The sequence below is a fragment of the Lineus longissimus genome, chromosome 2 (genome assembly GCF_910592395.1).
Source record: "Lineus longissimus chromosome 2, tnLinLong1.2, whole genome shotgun sequence".
Lineage (NCBI taxonomy): Eukaryota > Metazoa > Nemertea > Pilidiophora > Heteronemertea > Lineidae > Lineus > Lineus longissimus.
The window spans coordinates 20146772-20171485 of record NC_088309.1 but is presented as its reverse complement, the minus strand read 5'-3'; the positions used below and the strand labels follow the sequence as shown (position 1 = coordinate 20171485).

General features: G+C 40.3%; 1 protein-coding gene across 4 annotated transcripts; it reads left to right on the top strand.

Moving 5' to 3' along the window:
• Nucleotides 1-459: 459 nt before the first annotated feature.
• Nucleotides 460-24542, top strand: LOC135482774 (clathrin heavy chain 1). 4 transcript variants are annotated; one of them, XM_064763130.1, is made up of 28 exons: nt 460-630; nt 5353-5560; nt 5812-5961; nt 7669-7787; nt 9220-9381; nt 9495-9608; nt 9914-10087; nt 10435-10632; nt 10779-11072; nt 11277-11459; nt 11622-11759; nt 12098-12190; nt 12607-12859; nt 13168-13331; nt 13619-13744; nt 13965-14107; nt 14311-14545; nt 14783-15051; nt 15608-15634; nt 17118-17301; nt 17457-17649; nt 17816-17973; nt 18156-18477; nt 18794-18912; nt 19094-19657; nt 19780-20001; nt 20293-20368; nt 20795-24542. In XM_064763130.1, the coding sequence occupies exons 1-28, from the start codon at nt 589-591 to the stop codon at nt 20938-20940; spliced, it is 5076 nt and encodes a 1691-aa protein (XP_064619200.1). In that variant the 5' UTR covers nt 460-588; the 3' UTR covers nt 20941-24542. The 4 variants fall into 4 exon arrangements, with proteins under 4 accessions (XP_064619200.1, XP_064619199.1, XP_064619202.1 ...); XM_064763129.1 differs by having other exon boundaries at nt 7669-7802; XM_064763132.1 differs by lacking the exon at nt 15608-15634.
• The last annotated feature ends 172 nt before the right edge of the window (nt 24543-24714 follow it).

Genomic DNA, 24714 nt, shown 5'->3' with positions numbered 1-24714 from the left:
AGGACAAGGGTGACGCAATGGGCTGCCCAGGGAGTCTAACTTTGGGGCGCATGACCATTAGTCATATCTATTCCGATCCACATGAGGGAATGCCTTTGCACAGCACGTTTGATGACGTAAAGCCATTGACTGATTCCTTGGATTACTATTCACGAATATTTTCCAACATTTTTCCTAGCAAATTTCCTGGAAATGACCTATGACATTCATAAATTTGTGAATGAATACCAAAATGTCATGTTGTGACCAGGTCTAAATATATCTAGTGCAGACAGGTTTTCACCAAAGAAAAATAATGTTTTGAAAGAATACATTTTTTTTGGGCAGGGATCATTTAGGTAATTTGACTTGTATTATTTCTCAAATAAATTATTCCCGAAATGAGAGATTTCCTATTATTTCTGATTTGCAACGTAGCGCGCATTAATTCGCCGGACTATATTTCATCTTCCTCTGCCGGTGGCCGCCATCTTGGTCGAGTTGGAGGTTCATAAGTCCGTAATAAAAATCTACCGGGCACCGGTACTGTTCAGTTTTCGCCTATAAAACCCCCAAGAACACCGAGAAGAATATATCAAGAGACATAAAATGACACAGTTGTTACCGATTAGGTTTCAGGAGCATCTACAGGTGAGTACGTGATGAAGCGACACCAGTGCCCTCTTTGCATACACGCCCCTAAAAATGGCTGACTAAAACCCCGAATATTTTCACTGTCCATATCCCCAATTCTGGTAATAAAATAATGTACTGCTGGCCATTCCCTTCACTAGTACTCCTTTGTAATGTCTGTTTTACGAAGAATGATTTCCCTTTTTCTAGTAAGTAAATAATGAGTTCTAAAGGGGCTGTGATTCTGCAGGTTGTTCTTTCATTTTTGATTTTTTGGAGTAGGACAGCCTGTTCCCCCACATTACACTCATGACATCCATTCGGACATGTCATCTCATCAGATTCGGGACTCTACGCCAGAACAGCAGAATCCAGAGAAGCCAAGTCATCGTGACAGAGTCTGTGTGTACTGTCGGATGCACTGACAGCATTAGCATTTGTTCAATTAACCCACTGGGATGGGATGGTGCTGGCCGACTTTCGAAAGTCACAGTTGACAAGTTCTCTACAGCCGAGCAAGGTTTTAGACCCTTTTACACCGGGTGAAGAAAGTCATTGCGGGCCCAATACACCTAAATACAGGCACAGCGAACAAGAGATCATGTGGTGTGCGACCATGCAGTCTTTTGTTTGCTGCTTGTTCGTTGTGGCCAGCAGTGGTTTCCCCCACCTGGTGTGAGGGCCTAGTCTATTATTTAAATTTATACTAGAGGAATACAAGTAAAATGACGCCGTTGCTGCTGACCCCTTGCCGGAAAATGGCGATGAGGCTCTGAACATTAGGGGCCAAATTCATAAAGGGCGTTTAGCTTAAAACAGCGATTAACTTCTGAATAGACAGATTCAGGTCCTTCATGTAAATCTTCACAGAATATGAATAGACCCTGAAACTGATTAGAGAGAAGTTACACGCGTCTAACCCTTAAACGCCCTTTATGAATTCGGCCCTAGGTCTTCACAGTCGACAATGCAAGGCAGTGGGAGGCATCGTTTCTTGTCTTTCCCGCTTTGTCTGTGACAACCTTTTGATCAGGGGTGTTCCCAGATTCTTTATTATTGTCATCATGGTCTGATTTTTCCACTTGGTGCATTCGTGGACATTGCTTGCCCTGGACAACCAATTTGCTATTGGATGGACAAGTTACTTCAGTAAATTAGTTGCCCTGTAGACAAGTAGACATTCATGAGTTTTGGTATAAAACCTTGCAGGGATCTGCCCAATTTTAATGGCCAACCAAACATCTTTTGACATCGAGCATGCTCCCTGTTGGCTGCTGCGTGGTCCGTTTTCCATTTCATTTAAACAAAGTTGATATACACTATACAGTTTGGCTCACACTTTTTTTCAGACTAATAGGAACCACCCACTATTGATACCATTTTAACCTAAAAGCAAATCTAAAGTCGGTCTTGTTGGCTATTTGATATCTTGACCTATATACATGTTGGATAAAATGAACAAATAAAATCTGTTACTCTTTATTAGATTGGATGTAATCGTTCTAATCTAATTCCTGAGACAAAAATAAAGTCAAGCCTTTGATATTGATTAGCTATAACTTAGGTATAACGATCTTTGGCTGATGCTTGGTCTTGTCTTGTCTACTATGTTCCTGGTTCTGGCATCATGGACTTGAAATATGTTATCATCCACAATGGCCTACATCAGCATGTAATCATTCTGAAGCCTACATCACCAAGCCCACAACAGTCTGATTGAGTTTTCAACCACCTGTATGCTGTGTCATGGGCTTGGGTAAATTACAGATCACCTGATGATCAGCTGGTAGTGCCTTCTTCATGGATTTCGTTGATCAATGCCGACATGTACCTGTTGGATGTTTAATGTTAAACTCAATGTGCTTCTGAATTACTTTACAATTCAAGTGTGCCAAAGGGTAAATGAAATGGCCTTCAGTACATACTGGATAGAATACTGACTTTCCTCTCTGGGCTCCTCAACCCTGTCACTGGCCTTATTCAGTAAGCAGAGCAAAATATATTTTTATACATTTCACTTTAAGGATGTTCATCAGAGCTAACTGAAACTGCACACAACTACACGTATGTTGTTTTACTCAGTGCTTTACTCAGTGATGATCCCACATGTTGTAAATGACATTGCTGAAAACCTGTGGTTGCTGTATAATTCATGACTTCACTTGAATCAATGACAATGAACTATTTTGCTAAATTGGATTTTAAAATTACCCTGCGCGTGTTCGTCATTTGTGGCTCCTCTTCTCTGAACTTGATAAAATTATGATGAAACTAAACACAATGTATATTCAATAAAAATGAAACGGTATCACCCATTTGTTGAATCACCTGCAATTTTGTCCTAGTAATAGTACGTACCACATGGTTTCCTGGTACAGCCTTGTACCATGTTTTTAGTTAAGTGCTTCATCATTATTGGCACCAAGTGTTGGTAGGTCATAACTGCATACTAGGCCACTAAACTGTTACTGAAAAAATGAAAATGAGCAACCACCAACCATTGTATTGTACAATGTATGTAAACACATGATCTGAACAATTGTATACTTGTAATCAGAAATATCATATTGAATACTTCCAAGTTTACAATAAATTTTATTTCTCCCTTTTGCTTGGCTATTCTCAAAGACTGCATTGCAAGAAAAGTTACATTTTCATCCCATCACTGACTGAGTGGATGGGCCCCTAAATTGTAGTCTTTGTGTTTTATGAAAAGGACAAGCTTGAAAGACATTTTTCACTATTTCAGAGTACATGACTGTGCCATGACTTATGAAAATAATAGATTTGTTGTGGTAACAATACATGATACAGTGGAACCTCCCTTAGCGGACACCTCTCTATTAAGGACAACCTCTCCATTTATGACACTAGTTTTTGTCCCAAATTGGTATTTTCTATTCAATTTGACCTCTCTAATCAGGACACCTCTCTATTAAGGACAGCACTTGCCAGTCCAGAAGGTGTCCTTAATAGAGAGGTTCTACTGTACAAGCAATACTTATACGTACTATGTACTTTGCTGTAAACATTATGACAGACACTTCTTATGTAGCCCACGCACAACACATTGTGATTAGCTGTATGGGGTTCTGTATCACAGTTACCTTGCATGCTGTCTCTTTATTAAGCCCACATCTCCAGATCAAGGCTGTTGAAAAATCAATAATTGTTGTGTGTAACTCGAACATTGCACTTGGATTGGAGGAATTTCTGTGAGCGTTGCAGCAGTAGATTGCATAAGATTAAGAAACAATCGACAGAATTTTTGTGATGTCTAACTTCTAGCTTGCAGTGATATGGATTTAAGAAGTTCTATTCATTCATGAAACTGTGGTGAACTTGCCCTCCATCTTGTTGACAGTCACAGTACATTTCTTAGTGAGAAGCTAATATTAATAATAGAAGTTTCCAGCGTCCTTCTATCTCTGGCTTCTGGTATGCAACTGTGTGACGCATCTCAAATATTGTGCATGTACACAATATCAGCCTAATACATGTAGTGTCACACAACTGCCCCTAAACATAGTTTATATATTGATTTCTCAACCAGTGTAGCGCCTTATGCAGTATGGTGTGCATTATTAACTGCGTGGGAATGAATCATCATGCTCTGGTGTAGTAGTTGCACTACTGGTTGATCTTCTATTGATTTGACAGCTTCACTTATTTGGTCGATCTGAGAGATTTGCCAAACTATGATACTATTGACTGTTCTAAAGCATTTTGGTCGGGGGGGGGGGGGGCACAACGTATTATTTAAAACCTGAAAACTTTGGATCAATTTTGCTAATGATATTACATGCCTCATTTAAAAATGCAAAAACCACAAATTGTACTTCTTGTGTTGTACAAGTTTGCACCAAAATGTGCTTAAGAAGAGCCATGAGTATGACCATGAGTCATGAATAAAATCTTGTTCTTGGTCCATTATTGTAACTGTAATCTATAGTTGTGTCAGTGATAGATGAAAGCGCCTCTCAATCCCTTCTCTTAAGTTGGCTTGTGCGTTCATCACAGTATATTGATCTGGCTGGCCATTTGCATGATAACGATTGGTTGTCATACCAAATGTACACAATGGTTGTGTGTAACTGAGGTCGGATTGGAATGGCTTCATGTCATCAAAAAAGCCTGGCACAGTCTCGGTTCTGATTCCGAGTTGGCCTCTTTTTCCAAATGGGAAATTAAGGCCTATCCTTACAAATGCCCGTTCTGTCCAACATTGTAGGAAATTGTAAACTGCTACTTCCATCCAATTCAACTGGTTGTAACCTCGATGCCAGACCAAGCGTCTACTTCCTTGGGCCACTTCCTTCCAAGTATTCTTTTCCCATGTTTCCTCCATGAACATTATACTCATTATACAGCCATTTACTTGTTCAGTCACTTGTTAGTGCAGGGAAGAAGTTATCTGAGTATCTCTTAACAGTCAGCGAGGAAGTTTACCCTTGACAATCATCAATGGCCATGGTGTCACTGCACTTTACAAAACTATGTGGCCTTGTGACTGTGTCATTGACATAGGAGGCATGTAGCACAAAAGACCTACATGTACTTGTACTATGTTGATTGCAGATCCTGGAGTCGTTCCTTGTTGGTTTCTCCCTTTGTTCTGGTTCTTCAGCTCAATATTCAAAGAAGTTTTAAATTGAATATTGAGGTATCCTAATGATTTGACATAAAAGATTTAGTAATCTGGTAAAATTAAGAACGTTTTCTTGCTCTTTCTATTTTCAGCTCCAAAATGTTGGCATCAATGCTGCCAACATTGGCTTCAGCACTCTCACCATGGAGTCTGACAAGTTCATCTGTGTGCGTGAGAAGGTTGGAGAGACTGCGCAGGTGGTCATTATTGACATGAACGACACAGCCAATCCCGTCAGGCGCCCAATCTCTGCCGATTCAGCCATTATGAACCCTGCCAGCAAAGTCATTGCATTGAAAGGTAAGTTAAAAGAATAAGATGAATAAAATGGGCATTCCACTCCTTCATGTCTAACTCCAAATGAATTACAATGTCCCACAATGAAAGTTCCCATTGTACAGCAGGATATGTGGACAGAGTGACTGTCGCTTCCAGCTCCTGTTGTATGAGAAGTTATGGTGCATATTGAGGAGCATGCCAAATTCTAAAACTTCAAACTTCAGTTCAACTTGTCTTATGGTCGATATATGATGTCATGTGTGCCTTTTCAGCTGGCAAAACCCTACAGATCTTCAACCTTGAGATGAAGAGCAAGATGAAGGCTCATACGATGACCGATGACGTCACATTCTGGAAATGGATCTCTGTCAACACCGTTGCATTGGTGACAGATAATGCATGCTACCACTGGAGCATGGAAGGTGAGACTTATGAAATTTGGTGACGAATCCATGGCTAATGATATGTAATGTGGCAAGTTTAATGGTTGACAGTCTGAGAAAGATATGAGCAGAATATGAGAGCCAAGGACATCTTGACCTCAGTGTTCACAGGATGTGGGATGGCCACTTGCAGTCAAAGTCAGGTTGTTGTAGTATAAACTTCAACAGTACATAACAAAATGTATACAGAACAAAAAAAGGTTATAATTTATAACAAAATTGTTTCATCATCATCATCATTTAGGTGTTGTGGCCGGGTTAAGCATATGCCTTATGGGTTTATGCCAAGTCACTGCCTTTTGATACTTCATACCTGACTAATATCTAAACAATGTTCTCCATGATGAAAAAACAATGCAAAGGTTAATGTGGATCACTAAATAACTGGGAACTGATTTTCCTGGCATTGTTTCTGTCACTGTTTGTGTGGTTCATTGCAATGTTGTTTCTTTTCCCTGACAGGAGCAAGTTAGTATTTAAAGCTAGTTATACTGGCAAGGCTTTGTATTGAGATGTTTTATGAAAACCTGTGGTGGTTTTAGGGCATTTTCCCTTGGAAAAAGACTAAGGTCGAAAAGACTCAATCAGTGTTGTAACCAGAAGAGTGTTTGTTGCCAATGACTGGCAAGCTCCAAGTGAGACTAATGATACGAACTAAAAAAATCATTCAAAAGTTCCTTTAATTATTATTAAATTAAACTCAAATTAGGTTTTTAAATTTGAAAAAAATGCCATTGGCCTTAGTCCTTGTCCAGGGTTTCTGATTGCTGTGGCTGTATACCTTACTAGTTTTCATGATGAAATTAAGGAGGTGGCGGTGAAGGGGACACCTGATACGCTGAATGTTGGAACTTTTGATTACAACAGAGGTTTGCAGCAGAATTCCTGTAGTTGGTGTTTGCAGTGTCTCTTTTATGACATATGTCATTCTAACTCAAATCTTTGAAGAACCCTTCTTTTTCACATTGGGCTGTAACTTTTAGCATATGTGGTGAGATGCAGATCTGACTCTTGAGGCTCAATGATTGGCATTCAAAATCTGGGCTTGGTTTTCCTGCATTTTACTTTGCTATGTGTTTTGTAGAATATTTATTAGAATGTTTGGGCTTTATCTTTGTTAAGGCTTCTGCTACACTTCTTTGCATGCTTTAAAACATGTTGGCCATCGTGAAAGAAGAATTGTTGACACCGGTTGTGGGATGTCGTATTCAGCATGAGGTTTCTGTGTTCCGAACTTGAGAATTGTTTGACAATATCTTTAGATCTGTGACGCCCCTAATTTTCCTCTCAGCCTTGTTTTGTCTGGGAAAGTCTGCTTATTTTCTTGCATCTTGAAGTTGAAGTGCATGAGGTTATTGCTTCTCTGAAGAAATCCTCACAAGGCCTCGTCTTGCACAGTTTTCTGAAAAATGCTTTGGTTGATCATATTCGCATCGGCATGGAGGACGTAAGATTTAGAATTGTGATGCGTTAGAGAAGTTGCCTTAGAGAAAAGGTTGAAAAAAAGGGAGGGTAGTATTGTTGATATATGTTGAATATAGCCAGCCACCTTATGTATTATTGGTAGCGTTCATGGTGCAGATGCCAAAGCATGACTGTGACGTGAACAACAGTAAGTTAAAGTTTGAACCAAGCTTCCTGACTTGAAATGTATATCCCTAGAACTAAACACTTTTTCAATTTCAGGTGATTCTCAGCCACTGAAGGTTTTTGACCGCCACTCCAGCCTCTCTGGCTGTCAAATCATCAACTACCGAACTGATGGGAGCGGCCAGTGGCTCCTGCTGATAGGTATATCAGCGCAGGTAGGGCAGGCTCAGGTAAACGCTGTTGTATTATTCTAGACCCAGTTGGCCCACTCCCTCCATGTTTGTGCATGGTTTGTGCCAGCCTGAAACATAGTAACTCACATCTAAGAGGAGGATTTCGCAATCGAGTGCATTGTGCGAAATTATATAAAAACCAACTGAGTCTAGTTGTCATATTGACAGTGTTTCGTCGTCATTGCAGCAGTCTCTTGTGATTGCCATCAGGTGGTGTTCAGTGGTACTGTTGCAGTGTTGGTGGTGATTTGGGAGAAAGCTGCACTGGCTTCATACATTTTCCCCACTTCTCACTTGTACTATGTGGTTTGATACCTATAATCTTAAAAACCACATCCCCAAATAGACACTTTCTTTAAACATGTTCTGGACAAATCAATCGTTTTCTCAAGTTCATGGGGGCAGAATTTTGACTTCATTGTGCTTTGAGGTGAAGGTATTTTACCAAGGTTCCCATTCAAACCAAAGAAAGGTTTTTTTCATTAGCGGTTTTGCTAATCTAAAACTACAGTTGTTGAGGGAAATAGGAGGGATGACAGGTTATTATGTATTCAACTGTTCCATTTACTTGATTCTGTAATATGCCACGGCGACTAGTTGCATGAACAACATCACTTGTGAATAAAATAATTTTGTGTTTGAATGGAAACCATGTTTACGGGAGCCCGATAAACAAATTCAAAGGTGTTTCCTTCATGAAGCATGAACAACCTTCAGCTTACATCTTCAACTCCTCAGCTTGATGTTTCCTAACCTAAAGAACTCAATCTATGTTCAGTGTTCTTTCCCTCTCAGTCTCAAGGTATTAAGGATCCTTACTTCGAAAGGCATGGAGGTTATGGCCTAACTGTTAGTGTGTTGTCTTGTAGTTTCTAGCGTGCTTTGTAACACTTTTCGCTTTCAGGAATCGCCCCCTTTTCCACCTGAACCAAATACACAATTTTGTTCGATTTTCTGAGCGCATATACCGAATTTTTATCACATGATTCTGTTGGATAGAAGTAGTGAGGCACCATAGTCAATAAAGCATTTTGATATTAGATGGCCAGCAGTAGAACGGCACCTGTTTCTGTCCACACCACTTTTGGGTCGTAACGCCAACTCAACTTGCAGCAATGGCTAGGAGCATCAAATTAGACGAGCGGAAAAGGGCAAATGATGACTGATTCAGCAAAAGATGGTGATCATAAGGATTTGAAGCTCGTCAAGTGGAATTTAGATTTAGAAGCTGAAGTGAAACAACCTATGCTTTGGGAAATCACAAAATATCGCTGCTAGTGCTATGACGTAAATGAATGTTGATTTTGAGGATTTTTGGTTCTTTTTAGATGCCCCTCCCCTGCCCTGTACGTTATATTTGGCTAAAATTTGTCAGAGCACATGTTGATAGGTGGAGTAATGTTTTCTTTTTTAGCAAAATCGTGTTGTAGGAGCGATGCAGTTGTATTCTGTTGAGCGCAAAGTGAGCCAGCCGATTGAGGGACATGCTGCAGCATTCGGTGTTTTCAAAATGATCGGAAATCAGTCGGAGTCGACACTGTTCTGCTTCGCTGTCAGAGGAGCACAAGGAGGAAAGGTGAGTTAGTTTGTTGTGGTCTGTTGCATCAATAATTTTGGAGGTGTACTATCTTGGTAATATCTTCTGTCCTTCAGTAGAAATTAATCTAAAAGTGTCTATGTCTCTTTCAGCTCCATATTATCGAGGTTGGCCAACCAGCCGCAGGTAACAGCCCATATCAGAAAAAGGCAGTGGACGTTTTCTTCCCGCCGGAGGCACAGAATGATTTCCCTGTTGCGATGCAGGTTCGTTTTTCCTCACTTGTCTTCTTCTCATTTATGCAGTGTGGAAGGACTAGAAAAGAAGTTGGTTCTCGTATGAAATTTCACACCACCAATGTAAATTCTTTTGACCACAGAGCATTGGGGCATCTGACTGCCAAGTTTGAATCGAGAAAATGTAAAGAAGATATGGAAGAACAGAGTTAATTCTTTGATAGCCCCCAGCCTCCCAAACAATAATGTAAAGCATCTGGAGTCGGTTCTTTTTCAGAAACAATAAGGCTTTATCTATAGTGTCTAGCATTTGTAACGCACTGTTTTTTTTCCAGATGAGCCAAAAGCATGATGTGGTTTTCCTGATCACAAAGTATGGCTACATCCATCTCTACGATATCGAATCTGGCACGTGCATCTACATGAACAGAATCAGCGGTGACACCATATTCGTCACAGCTCCTCATGATGCCACATCTGGAATCATTGGAGTCAATAGGAAAGGACAGGTAGGAAACTGCAAAGGCTGAGTTGGTGATCTGTCCGCAGTGGTTTTAATGCCTTGCGATAACATTCAGCTGGTAACTACTACTACAGTGTGTTCCACTAGTAGAGTGATTATGATGCATTGACCAGTACCTTATTACCTTACCCTATCTTACGTGCTGTCAAACTGGGGAGACATGTTGTAAGATGACACCTCCATCCAAGTTCCAAGATCAATGTTGGTTACAAAGACTAACTGAAAAGGGCCGAGAACATGCGAGGGTGACTTGCTGACATGTCTATTCGCATAAATCCTTACCAAATATTTGATATTGCCTGTTTCATCCTTCCTGTACTATTCTTTCTCCAGGTTCTGTCTGTGTGTGTAGAGGAGGACAATATCATCCAGTACATAACCAACACTCTCCAGAATTCCGATTTGGCATTGCGTATGGCATCTCGTAACAATCTGCCTGGTGCCGAGGATCTCTTTGTCAGGAAATTCAACAATCTGTTCCAGAATGGACAGTATTCAGAGGCAGCAAAGGTGGCAGCTGGTGCTCCCAAGGTACAAACCATCTTCTAGTTCCATATCTGGATGAAAATCATGATTTTATATGTGCTATCTGTACCTGTTCTGGCACTAATGGGCTGTGTTTCATCATTCAGCAAGTTCTGATGAATAAATCATTGCAATCTTCGTTTTCTTTTCAGGGTATTCTTCGTACTCCCCAGACAATTCAGAGGTTCCAACAGGTTCCAGCTCAGCCTGGCCAGACGTCACCACTACTGCAGTACTTTGGTATCCTGTTGGACCAGGGCCAGTTGAACAAATATGAATCTCTGGAACTCTGCCGGCCGGTCCTTCAACAGGGCAGGAAGCAACTACTGGAGAAGTGGCTCAAGGAGGAGAAGCTGGAATGTAGCGAAGAACTGGGTGACTTGGTCAAACAGGCCGACCCAACCCTTGCTCTGTCTGTTTACCTCCGCGCTAATGTACCAAATAAAGTAGGTAGTAGTTTCATGCTAGGTTCAGGTTTGTTAGGGGCTATAGAAGTCTTCAAGAAGAGATTATATCTTCCTGTTCTGGTGCCATTGAAACTCAGCAGTTGCATTTCCTGATTACTGATCAGTTAGATGTTGTGTGAAGTTTTGAAACAGTTCTCTGAGCCATGTAATGTATGTTTTGAATGTTTTTCATTTTTCTTTCAGGTCATCCAATGCTTTGCCGAGACTGGTCAATTCCAGAAGATTGTTCTGTATGCCAAGAAAGTTGGCTACACTCCCGACTATATCTTCCTCCTGCGTAATATCATGCGCATCAATCCAGACCAGGGGGCGCAGTTCGCCCAGATGTTGGTAGCTGATGATGAACCAATGGCAGATATCAATCAGGTATGTTACATTTATTATTATGTTACGTTTATTATTAGGTGAAGCTTTTCATATCAATGTTTCTGTTTCAGATCAAATGCCACCTGAAAACAAGTTCAGTACACTGTTCAAATAGTAAAAAAAACATTTCTCTTGTGAAGTAACCCGACGTTTCCGTTTTAGATCGTGGATGTGTTTATGGAATCAAACATGGTGCAGCAATGTACTTCATTCCTACTGGATGCCCTCAAGAACAACCGACCTTGCGACGCACCGCTGCAGACCAGGCTCCTAGAAATGAACCTCATGTCAGCACCGCAGGTAGGTTCATAACAGAATCGTTGATGCAGACATAAGTCAAGATGATTTGGCCACACTAGTGAAATTGTTGCCCTAAAAGTAAAAGCAGCAATATATTTGTTAGGAGGTGCTTGCTTTCAAAGTGTTGAACATCTGGTTGTTCATCATTGCAGAGCTCTCCAAGAATAACCTTGTTTGTTAGACAAGTGCTGGCATTGTGTGGTATGTCACTGCTTCGCAACATAACATACAATTTTGATAACGATTTGTTTATTTACAAGCCTGTGATTGTCTCTTTCACCGAACACTAATTTTAATCATTTATAGATAAATAACATGACCATGTCTTTTCCTTGTAGGTTGCTGATGCTATTCTTGGCAATCAGATGTTTACTCATTACGATCGTGCCCACATCGCCCAGCTCTGTGAGAAGGCTGGTCTTCTACAAAGGGTAAGTTCTATTTAGTACAATATGATATGAACTAAAGCAGTTTAGAGTATCATATATCGTACTTGATCGCTGTTTTTATGTCATGATGTTTAGGAATCGAGAGGCATTTTCCATCATCTTTGCTTAGTACTTGAAGGAGTGACCATTCCCCCACTTGGCTGTTTGTTTTGAATTCTTGGGATCACTCTTAGTTGGGCTCTGGAGAAGCTCTTCTCTGAGTGTTTAACATTTGATTGTTAATCACTCTTGATCATCTCCAAGAATAACCTTGTTATTTAGACAAGTGTTGGCATTGTTCAGTATGTCATTGCTTCGCAAATCAACATACATTCACGTTAAAAACAGTCATAATATCTTATCAGTCGTTACATGTTATCAGCCCGGTGATCCTGAAATGATATTTGATCTTCTTGCAGGCGTTGGAGCACTACACTGACTTGTACGACATCAAGAGAGCTGTCGTCCACACCCATTTACTCAATCCAGAATGGCTTGTCAATTACTTTGGCTCGTTATCTGTAGAGGATTCTCTTGAATGCCTCAAAGCAATGTTGCAGGCCAACATCAGACAGAACTTACAAGTGTGTGTACAGATTGCCACCAAGTATCATGAGCAGTTGGGAACTACTCAACTTACTGAGATTTTCGAATCGTTCAAAAGTTACGAAGGTAAGCGATTGCATGTTGACTTACAGAATATCTGAACTCTGCTGCTGGTTCATTCGTAAAACGAAGTCACAGGAGAGTGCATGCACTTGAATTCTAAGGTTCTTGACGTTCATGTCTTTTGAATTTAGTCAGTAACTTGATGTAGTAGACGGAAGTGATTGACCTGGATTGGCATTTTGTTGAACCAAGTTGTAATGCACTGGGGAGCAAGTTCATGTTCTGTACACTTTTGCTTCAAAGAAAACTACGCTACAACTTCAGGTCTTTTGAGATATGGATTTCTCAATTTATCATTCCGTCTTTTTCAGGACTTTTCTACTTCCTTGGCTCGATTGTTAACTTCAGCCAGGATCCTGAGGTTCACTTCAAATACATCCAGTCAGCATGTAAGACTGGCCAGATCAAGGAGGTGGAGAGAATCTGCCGCGAGAGTAACTGTTACGATCCACAGAGAGTGAAAAATTTCCTCAAGGTATTATTTCTTTCCTGTATTCATCGAATTCATCTGACGGAGATGCTCTTTTTCCATGCGTTGCCCATTTGATTGTGCAGCATTGCAGAGTGTCTCCAAGATTGACCTTGTTTGTTAGACAAGTGCTGGCATTGTGTGGTATGTCACTGCTTCGCAACACAACATACAACCAAAGAATGCTTTGTTAATCCTGCTGAGTAAAGACCCTTGCAGTTTTCCTAATACATCCTGCCACACTCAATACTTGCAAATAGATCATAATTTGTTGGCGCTTATTCTACTTGCAGGAAGCCAAGTTGACTGATCAGCTTCCTCTGATTATTGTGTGCGACAGATACGACTTCGTGCATGATCTTGTCCTCTACCTGTACAGAAACAACCTACAGAAGTACATAGAGATTTATGTGCAGAAGGTGAGTTAATATGTTACTGAGGTAAAGTATTGAGGTACATTCAAACCAATTTCCTCTCAAACATAACTGAACCTTAAGAAAATGCAGAGATTACTATCGTTTAGTTTGGCTGCAGCTTCTTTCTTATAATTGTAAGTGCTAAGAAAAGAATTATTATCAAATGGTATGCCTGACTCTGCATGGCCTGCTGATTTTGACCGATTCTGCATTGCAATTTTAGGTGAACCCGTCGCGTCTGCCTGTTGTGATTGGCGGCCTTCTGGATGTCGACTGCACAGAAGATGTAATCAAACAGTTGATCATGGTGGTCAAGGGACAGTTCTCCACTGATGAGCTGGTCGCTGAGGTAGAAAAGAGAAATAGGTAAGCCCTGAGCAGAACACTTTACTGGCTTCATGTCAATGTGAAAACTTGATACAGGATTTGTCATCTGTGATATTGAGGACAGTATAAGTTCTCTCCATAAGTTCACTGAAACTGCTGGATCAGACCTGACAATAAACCTTATTTCACCAGACTGGTGCATCTCTTAGAATCGTATTCATTCCCTGTTCATCTCTTTTCAGATTGAAGTTGCTCTTGCCGTGGTTGGAAACTCGTATCCATGAAGGCTGCAATGAACCAGCCACTCACAACGCCCTCGCCAAGATCTATATCGACAGCAATAACAACCCTGAGAGATTCCTAAGAGAGAACATGTACTATGACAGCAAAGTGGTGGGAAAATATTGCGAGAAAAGAGATCCTCATCTTGCTTGTGTCGCTTATGAGAGAGGTCTCTGTGACTTGGAGCTCATTAACGTAAGTTAGCTTTGGTGTTTTTCAGTGGGCCTTGGCTACAGGGTAACAGATTAATTGGTATGTCAAGATTCTGCTCCGGCCTCAGCGGTTTCGATTATACTACCAAAGAACTCTTCAAATAAGAACACTATAACAGAAGGTGGTCGCACTTTTATAGGTAAATAACATTGATGTAATCACATACATATCCTGCCTTGAAAATGAACTCTTTTATAAAGTTTCATGATTGGTCTTCAGGTTTGCAACGAGAACTCGTTGTTCAAGAGTGAAGCTCGTTACCTGGTACGCAGGAGAGACCCTGACCTGTGGGCCAATGTTCTGAAGGAAGACAACGAGTACAGGCGTCCTCTGATTGACCAAGTGGTCCAGACCGCCCTCTCCGAGACCCAGGACCCCGAAGACATATCAGTCACTGTCAAGGCCTTCATGACGGCAGACTTACCAAATGAACTCATCGAGCTCCTCGAGAAGATCGTCTTGGAGAATTCAGTCTTCAGTGATCACAGGTAAGTTCAGTGGAGATGCATATCATCCTCTCTTCCTTTTGAGGTGACTTGATGTACTTCGAGTCAAATGCTTTGCCAGCCATTGACAATAGTTAACATCGAATCTGAAGTGTTAAATGATCATTTAGTTTGAGACACCCAGCCTTTCATTTTCTGTACTTTTGGTTAAAAAGAGCTACATAATTTGAGGTACTTCCATTGAGAAGTTTTTCACTTTACACAGAAAATGTTGGTGTTGCCTCTCATGTTGATTGGAAGTTACATGTTAGGGAGAAGGTGTAGTTGGAATACATTTCATTTTGCTTGATGCTTTTTGCTGTTCGTCTGTCCATGCTACTTATGTTAGGAACCGAGATACAAGTTAAGTATTTGGTGGGATAATGGAATACATGTTGTTTCCACCGTGCAGTTGACCTGATTTTATTGACGGGACTTCAACATGGGCTTAGTTCATGAGAAGTGGCAAAATTCTAGCTCTGATTACCACTCTCCTATCTCTATGAATCTATATAATACCACCGCTGCTGGGGGTTATCTGGCCGTATTTTTCTTTCAGTTCTGGTTCTGATCTCGGCCAAAACAAGCAAGTCATCTTTTCTATTTGCATTAGCATTTTAGTGCTTTCCATACATGTACACCTAGGCTGGTTGGTTCTTTGGGTGTGATCACTGAAGATAGCATTGCAGCGCTGGTGTTCTCTACTAACTAGAACGAAAGAAAGGAGACCATTGAAATGTCTTGACAGTATCACGTTTGTTTTCTTTAGTCAACCTGTCTTGAGTCTCTTGTTGCCAATTTTTCTTATACAGAGTATCCTGGTAAAAAAAAATTACATGTATGAAGTTGGCATTAAAATCAAACCTTTCACTTTTTCTGACAATCTCTGAAAAGTGATGAGTGCTAGCGTCCAATATTTGAGGTGAATGCACACTACAGTCTCGTTATTTGGCCACATTGATGAGTGATGTTTCGAGTAGTTCTCTTGGGTAACCATGCTTCCTCTCTTGCTGTGTAGTTCGATGATAATGAGACCAATTTCCCTCTCCAAGTGGGTCACGATGTGTGTTTCCTTGAAATGGTTTTCATTACTAATACATCCCGAACCTAAGTTTGTTCAATCAATATTCATGATTATCTATCATATTGCCCCGTTTCTTGCTTTTTGTTATGCATTATTAACAGTAATTAACACTGTTGGCATCTTACTCTTAACAATCTTTTTGTAAATACGCTGTTTAGTTCTTTTTACCCCCCACCTGAATCCTTGATTACACGACGGCCCAAATTGTGGTTAAGTTTGCTTGTAGTCAGCAGAAAGTGAGGGTTCAGAATTACTTCTTTGAATGACAGATTCTTACCTTGTCTCATGCCACAACCAGTGCCAGACAGCATAGCTACGTATCACTTCCAGTAATCTGAATGCGCACAAGTTTTAAGCGCAAAGAGACAAGTTATGAGGGCGCACCTTAAATGATGGACTGAAAGGTTTGAATAAAATCATGCTAAATCATCTTCAGTTGAATTAATTTGATGACTAGGCAGTTTCACTGTCACTTCATTCCTCTGCAAATGGTTTGAATGCTTGGTGGCGGTATCAGTGGCATTTTCATTGCCTCTGATAGGCCTTCCTGCATGCCCCATTCTAAAGATTCAATTGTTGTCTAATGGCTGCTCATGATAATCCAGCCAAGCCATATGTTTTGAACCAATATCCTTTTCAACATGTCGTACCCGCATGGTTTCAGTCCCTTTTGGACTGGTCAGTGGAGTCAACTTGGAACTTTTGCCCGAGGACAAAATGAATAAAATCTGTTAGTCTTATTTTGTCGCTTCATTTGCTCCAGTCTAAGACTAACCAACAGGCACAGTGTCCAGGCAGGGAAAATGTCGAGCTAAAAGCCACTGGCGTGTATGAAAGACCTTTTGAGATCTTACAACTTGTTTTTATAGTTTTCAGAATTGTTGCCATCTGGCCCTCAGCAGACCAATCATAAAAGTGCCTTTGGGTTTCACTGCTTGAACTATCTGCGACAAATTTTCACATTTCTAACTCCTTCTCGTTGCAGGAATCTTCAGAACTTGCTGATTCTGACCGCAATCAAGGCCGACCGCACACGAGTGATGGAATATATCAACAGGCTGGATAACTACGACGCCCCGGATATAGCCAACATTGCCATCAGCAGCGAGCTGTATGAAGAGGCTTTTGCTATCTTCAAGAAGTTCGAAGTGAACACTTCAGCTATCCAGGTGAGCAAAACTGTTCGGAATAGTCTTAGGACCTCACATAGACTTACATACAATGAGTTCTTGGCCATTGTTCAACACTGCACGCCCCAGAGCCTCCAAAACCCTGAAACATTAGTAAACCGTTTATACATTGTATTTCTCTATTTTCTTTCCAGGTGTTGATCGATCATGTCAATAATCTAGACCGTGCGTACGAGTTTGCCGAGCGTTGCAACGAACCAGCCGTGTGGAGTCAGTTGGCTCGCGCCCAGTTGAACGGCAGTTTAGTCAAGGAGGCAATTGATTCTTATATCAAGGCTGACGACCCATCGCAATACATGGAAGTGGTTGATGTCGCCAGCAGGAACAGTAAGTGACAGTGTTCAGAGTTTTGCGAATATCAGTAGAAAGAGTTTTGAGTATTGCATTGCATTCCAAAAGTGAGGTCATCTCCCTCACCTGAGTACAACAGATATATGCTCGTCTTCCCCTTCTGTGGATAGTGTGCTATTATGTGTATTGTGTTATTTTTCAGATAATTGGGAAGATCTAGTCAAATACCTGCAGATGGCTCGCAAGAAGGCCAGGGAAACCTTCATTGAAACTGAACTGATCTTTGCTTACGCCAAGACCAACAGATTGGCCGACTTGGAAGAATTTATATCTGGGCCTAATCATGCTAATATTACACAGGTAAGTTAATGTGGGGTTGGGTGATACAACAGGTTTTCCATTGAGAGTGAAGTCCCAAATTTCTTTCCACTGATGCAAGCCAATAGCATGGTACTAAACACATAGACTTCTTAATTTTCCAATTGAAAATTCCAGCTCTGGAGGTCTTGGCCAGTTCACTCATTTCTCAATTCTTTCTTCAGGTGGCCGACCGTTGCTTTGACCAGAAAATGTATGACGCTGCCAAATTATTATACAACAATGTCTCCAACTTTGCCCGACTAGCCATCACCCTGGTGCATCTTGGCGAATACCAAGGAGCTGTCGATGGTGCTAGGAAAGCCAATAGTACAAAAACGTGGAAGGAGGTTTGCTTCGCATGTGTAGACAACGAAGAATTCCGCCTGGCCCAGATGTGTGGACTTCACATAGTCGTCCATGCCGATGAATTAGAAGAGCTTATTAATTATTATCAAGACAGAGGCTACTTTGAAGAACTCATCCTCCTACTAGAAGCTGCCTTAGGTTAGTATGAGCTAGACTTTGATAAACCAGAGTTGGAACCTGTCCTGTTCATTCAATAGAACGCTTTTGCAGAAAATGGAAATGCTGCGTGAGGAAATGGAATTGTGACACATGGCATTATACTTTAAATGCCGGCAACAAGTTTGGAGTACCACCAGACGTTATTGGGGTTTACTTTGGGACTTGTGTTTGGTGCAAATAGAAAATCGGCCTGAAGGTGAAGTTGTCTGAATTGTTTTCAAGATCACTGAATGCAAGATAAGATATGACATCAACCTGGGATCTGTCTAACTTGACAACTTCTATATATTTTCAGGTTTAGAAAGAGCCCACATGGGCATGTTCACAGAATTAGCCATCCTCTATTCCAAATATAAACCACAAAAGATGAGGGAGCACTTGGAGCTCTTCTGGTCGAGAGTCAACATTCCAAAGGTACGTAGTAATGGGGAAAGATTGTTCTCAAAGAAATGAATGCTCGGCTGCTGTAGAGCCACCTAGTCTTGTATCTACTTGAACAGAAGCTCATTCCTGCATGTTGCCTTCGAGGAACTTGTCACTAATACAGCAAGTTTCATTGTTGGAAATTTAATAAGTGTAAAATTCTTGCTTCCAGGTCCTCCGCGCTGCTGAGCAGGCACACTTATGGTCCGAATTGGTGTTCCTCTACGACAAGTACGAAGAATATGACAACGCTATAATCACAATGATGAACCATCCCACAGACGCATGGAAAGAAAACCACTTCAAAGATATCATCACGAAAGTTGCCAATATTGAGCTTTACTACAAAGCGCTGCAGTTCTATCTCGACTTCAAGCCATTGCTACTCAATGACCTCTTGCTGGTGTTAACTCCACGGATGGACCACACTCGTGCCGTCACATTCTTCATGAAGCTGAATCAGATTCCGCTTGTCAAGCCTTATCTGCGCTCGGTGCAAAACAATAATAATAAAGCTATCAATGAAGCATTGAACAATTTACTGATTGAAGAAGAGGATTATCAGGGCTTACGGAGCAGCATTGATGGATTCAATAACTTCGACAATATTGCGCTGGCACAGAAGATGGAGACACATGAGTTAATAGAATTCCGTCGTATTGCTGCCTACTTATACAAGGGTAACAACAGATGGAAACAATCGGTGGATCTGTGCAAAAGAGACAAGTTATTCAAGGTATGTTTATCATCCTCGTTTAAAAAAACCTCTGCTGTTCTGTATATTCATGAAGGCTATGGAGGCAAAGGATTAATTGAAGAATAGATTTCTGAAGGACTCTACCCTTTATTTTCTTTCAGGATGCAATGCAATACGCGTGTGAATCCCGGAATATCGATATCGCAGAGGAGCTCATCGCATGGTTCTTAGATCAGAAGAATCCCGAGTGTTTCGCCGCATGTCTCTTTGCTTGTTACGATCTATTGAGGCCGGATGTAATCTTAGAACTTGCGTGGAGACATAATATCATGGACTTCACCATGCCTTACATGATTCAAGTAATGAGAGAATACATCTCAAAGGTTAGTACTTATACCATACTGTTGTCCGTTGTAGCTTTCTAGATTAACCCAGTTTCACTACAAACTACAGAATGGTCAAACAATCCAAAGCAAGTTTTTGCAAATAGGTATAGTATTGTTGAATTGAATACTTTCCTTTGGTTAGGCTTTCATGTATTGTTCTTAGCACTTGGGTGAGCCTTTGGCATCATGCCCTTGTCTGGAGATGGCGAAGTGACTTGGTTGGGATTAGAAATTTCCCCTACGAAGGCTTGTTATGTTTTCTACTATTGTTATTGTTTTATTCTTCAGGTGGACAAACTTGAACAGTCCGAAGCAATCCGTTGTGAAGTAGAACAGAAAGCAGAGGAGAAGCCACTTGTTTTTGGTACGTACAACTGCTTGGATATTTGAAATGGAAAGTCACTAACTTGGTTTAACTTTAACTTGGCATTTAGTCAAATGGGCTCAACTGACTGAGACAATGGGTGATATGAATAAAGACTAGCAAATGCTTTTACTTCAATTTTGTACAGAAAGGCCTAGTGTAAATGTACATGGAGTTTTAGATAAAAGCATTTGCTAGTCTTTATTCATATCACCCAATATTGTCAAGTGAAAAGTTTGCGCCAAGTCACTGACCTAAGTTGTTTTGAACAACTAGGACATCGAGACAGTCACTTAAAAATGCATTTGTTCTTTGAGAAGGAAATTGTCAATTTGGTATACATTGTTCTTTTCCCTCGGTCTCGCACAATTATTTCTGTACCTCTGAAACTGGTTTATCTGACCCTAGTCCTCTTCCTAATTTTAGCTGAACCTCAGTTAATGTTGACGCAAGGCCAAGGAATGGCAGGGATGCCAGCCGCCCCACCACAAGGAGGATACCAAGTTCCACAACCTGGATTCCAGGCACCTGGTGGATTCGCTGGGCCAATGCCAGGTTATGGGGGCATGTAAATATAGCAAAGGACTAGACATCTCATAATGAATCTTATCAATCGGGAGGCACCAGGTTGAAAGGAACAGAATGCAGTTCTCAGGGAATTCATTGTTGGCGTAAACCCTTTTTTGCTGAGGCACTTGTGCGATTGTTTTTCAAATGGTTGCGATAGAGCAAAGTATTCCTTGCTTTTGTTTTGTTCCATAAGATCTTTTGAAGTTACAAAGACCTGCTGTTCAAAAAATTGTTTATTTTCAAGAAATTTTCATTTCTGGATGCTTGTTTCTTGTGTGACAGCAGAAGGATGAAATAGAATTATTTCTTCGGACAAAATTATTCCATGTATGGGGTGATAGATGTTGGGTAGAATGCTTTCAGTCAATGAATGTTTCATCTTCTCACCCAGGAAAAGCTGGCCATTTCCTTTCTGATCGCCAAGATCTGAGGATAACTCGAGTGGATGCAACCTGGTGGCTTGTGATTGGTGGAAAACAAGCTGGATATTCTCTAGCAATTCCATTGATTATCATAAAGATAAATGAGTCATTCCTATTGTCATGGTAAATAAAGACAGAATAAATTATGTATGATTTAGCTCTCTATACAGATTGTGTTTACATGTGCTGTATTTGTGCTTTTCCTTCTCATGACTGCCTTCATGAAATTGTGGAACAAGTCAGTTGTAGTTACAGTGAACGTTCGCTTTGCCACTTATTTAAGAGTGAAACATGACGAAAAGATCACCCACCTTGGCTTGTTTAACTCAAAAGCACATAAGAATTCAATATCATCCTTGGTAGTTGATAGACTGTGTATAAACCTTTTGCTTGGGTTGTGCTGTAGTTAACCTGGTGATGATTAGTGATATGATTGGCTCGCTCCACGATTTCCTGGCAGTCACATCAGTGACTTATTCATAGTATTCACCATGTAGATTTGGTCTTCAGCAGATTGTTGTTACTTGTAGATAGGGTACACTTAGAATGTCATAGAAATATTTGTGTACAAAAAGGGCCACAACCAAGAAGAATCTGTTTGGAGATAGTGTGTGAAGCGTTCCATCGTGTTGTTACTAAGTTTGTAATCTAGATATTTATTGGAAAGAAACAGTTCAATCACTCCAAGTCTTGTATAGTGCCAGGTCAGATCTTGCCATGCTTGGTGCATAGCATGACCTAGTATACTATTGCTGAGACTGAGAGAACCATGGTCTCCTGTAAATTATATACTGGTTCTTGAACTGTTTCTTACATTGTTACAAAGTAAATAGAAACATTGTATTTTAAGACTGCAGGCAGCTTTCTTGGCATCTTCTTCAAATATCGTGCCAGTATTGTTGGAAAACTAGGAGGCCTGTCCAATTGAAATATTCCTTGGTCATGATATAGTACAGTAGGTTATTATGCTGAGCACAATTTTGTTCATATTGACTAAGACAATGTAGTACCAACCAGTGCTTGCTGAGAAAAACAATGAAAGAGTGTATGCTTGTATTCTTGGTATGAGTGAATAATCATTGATCATTTGAAAAAGTTGTCAAAAAGTTGCGTGGGAGTCTTGAGTATCCATGATTAGTGTCCCCGTAATAGATTGTGGTTTGACTTCTGAAATCAAACAGATTATCGATGACTGCTATAGACAAATATGTGAAGGGCATAACATTAAATGTCAACATTGATTTAGAGCAGATGATTACATGAAACGGCATAGAATTCTATTTACAACAACTGTCACTAATTTGTATCTATTTTAATATGTTTATTTTTATGTTCACCTAACCAGTGGTTGTATAATGAAATGTTGGTATGAAAAAGCAGGGCTAAGACACAATGAACGGGAAAGGGGAGCTTGTGGTATTGGGGAGAGTTCAAACAACCTTACATGCCTAAGGTGTGCATGTGGACGGCTTTAAAAATTTTGCAGGAATCAAAAAGTATAAAATGTTCTGAGTGTTTTGCTGTATTGAGCATTGTATATCATGCATATGATCAATTTCACAATGTTTACTTGCTATTTTAATGATGGGGACATTTCACGGATATGGTACAAACATGTACTTCTATAGTTGATTGTGTAAATCTATAGAATTGAGTTTGGTTGTAAAAGTTGACCGGAAGTTGATTGTGAATGTAACTAGAGTGGATGTAAAGTTGTCGTAGGCAGGTGTGTAGATTGTACATGTTCAGATACAAGATGATACTGGTTTACGAGATGTGATAACACATAGGATAGATTTGAAAACCCATTGAGGCAAAGAGAGGAATACAACACCATGTGTTGAACACATGATGGATTGCATGATTTATTAAAAAATTCTCCCAACTAAAATAGTTGAAATTCGGCCAGGATAAGATGATCGATTCCTCATGGGATGCTTCCTCTGCTCTACCCCGAGTCATAAGGGTTTGAAGATGTTGATTTTCAGGTAGTTGCTGTTACCATATATGATGATGATTTGTTGTGTTTATTTCTCTTTCAAGGAGAGATTTTATTTGTACAAAAGAGCTGCTCTTAACCCTGCAGGATTAGGAGACATTGGCATAATTTTGAAAAGGTCCAGCCAGTGTGCACGTCATCTCATGTTTGCTGAACATGTATACATGGCTGTGTTCTCACCTGATTGTTTCATTGATGTTTCTAGCCAAGTAATTGGTTGAAAGTCGTGGATATATCTGGCTTTTGCTAGCTGGGAAATCTCCTGATCCTGTGATGGATCGTGGTTCCTTGGATAGGGCAGCATATTTTCAGAAAAAAAGATGTTATGTGAACAAAAAGGCTCTCCATTTAAAATCGGGCCATTGCTAACATGCTAGTAATCTGTTCATGTCAGTGTTCACTACAGCTGTTTAGGCTTGTTAAACTTTCGAAGAAACCGTTATGACTTTTTTCCGGTAGTGAAGAAACTCGCCAAATTACACCAATCCCTGCTTGGTACTGGTCATATGCTGAACTATCCACACGGACCTTTCTTGCATTTCTGGAATTAAACCCGGTTTTGTGAGACTAGCATAATTCAACTGAAAGTAGCTGCCTCCTTGCTTCAGTTGACAACCACTTTTGACACCTGAATGCTGGTCTTTACTGTGTATCATATAAATCCATTGTTGGTCTTGCTTATATCTTTGCTCTGTTTACTAAAGTTATTTTTTGTCCTGTTCACTCACTCATAACAGGACTGTTGGTGTAAATAACAGCAGAACCTACTGTCGGTAATGGATGCAAGCTGCTACAAATATTTTAGCTGCACTGATTTTGGTGTTGACATTGACATTGAATCCATCATTTTGCCCTTGCAAAAATTTTAGTGAGTTATGAAATTTGAATCTTTTTCGATTGTTTGCACCATCAGTTCTGAAATCCTTGAGATTTAACCTTTAATTTGAAATAGCAGTCGAGAATGTGGTAGTCTTTATAAATTCTCATATTCCTTTAGGTCTATTGTATGAAAGTGACTACAGATTTAATTATGACTTAAAATGTATATCGTGTGAATATTCTGATGATGGAAAGTGCCACACCACACAATAAATACAGAAGCCCCCAGGTATGATTGTAGTGAAGTATATAAATCCATGTAAAATGATCTGCAGGTTTAAATAAATAATTCCTGTATGGTTAAGGACTGTCTTGTCTCTTATTTTTGGTCTTCCTCTTTACACACCCAAGCTGGCAGGACCTGTTAAGTCATGTGAAGTGGATGTGCCAGTATCTGAGTTGAACAATATCTTCAGTGTTGGATGTTTATTTGAGCACCAAGAATGAAATCTACAGATTACCTTGTCTAAGACAAC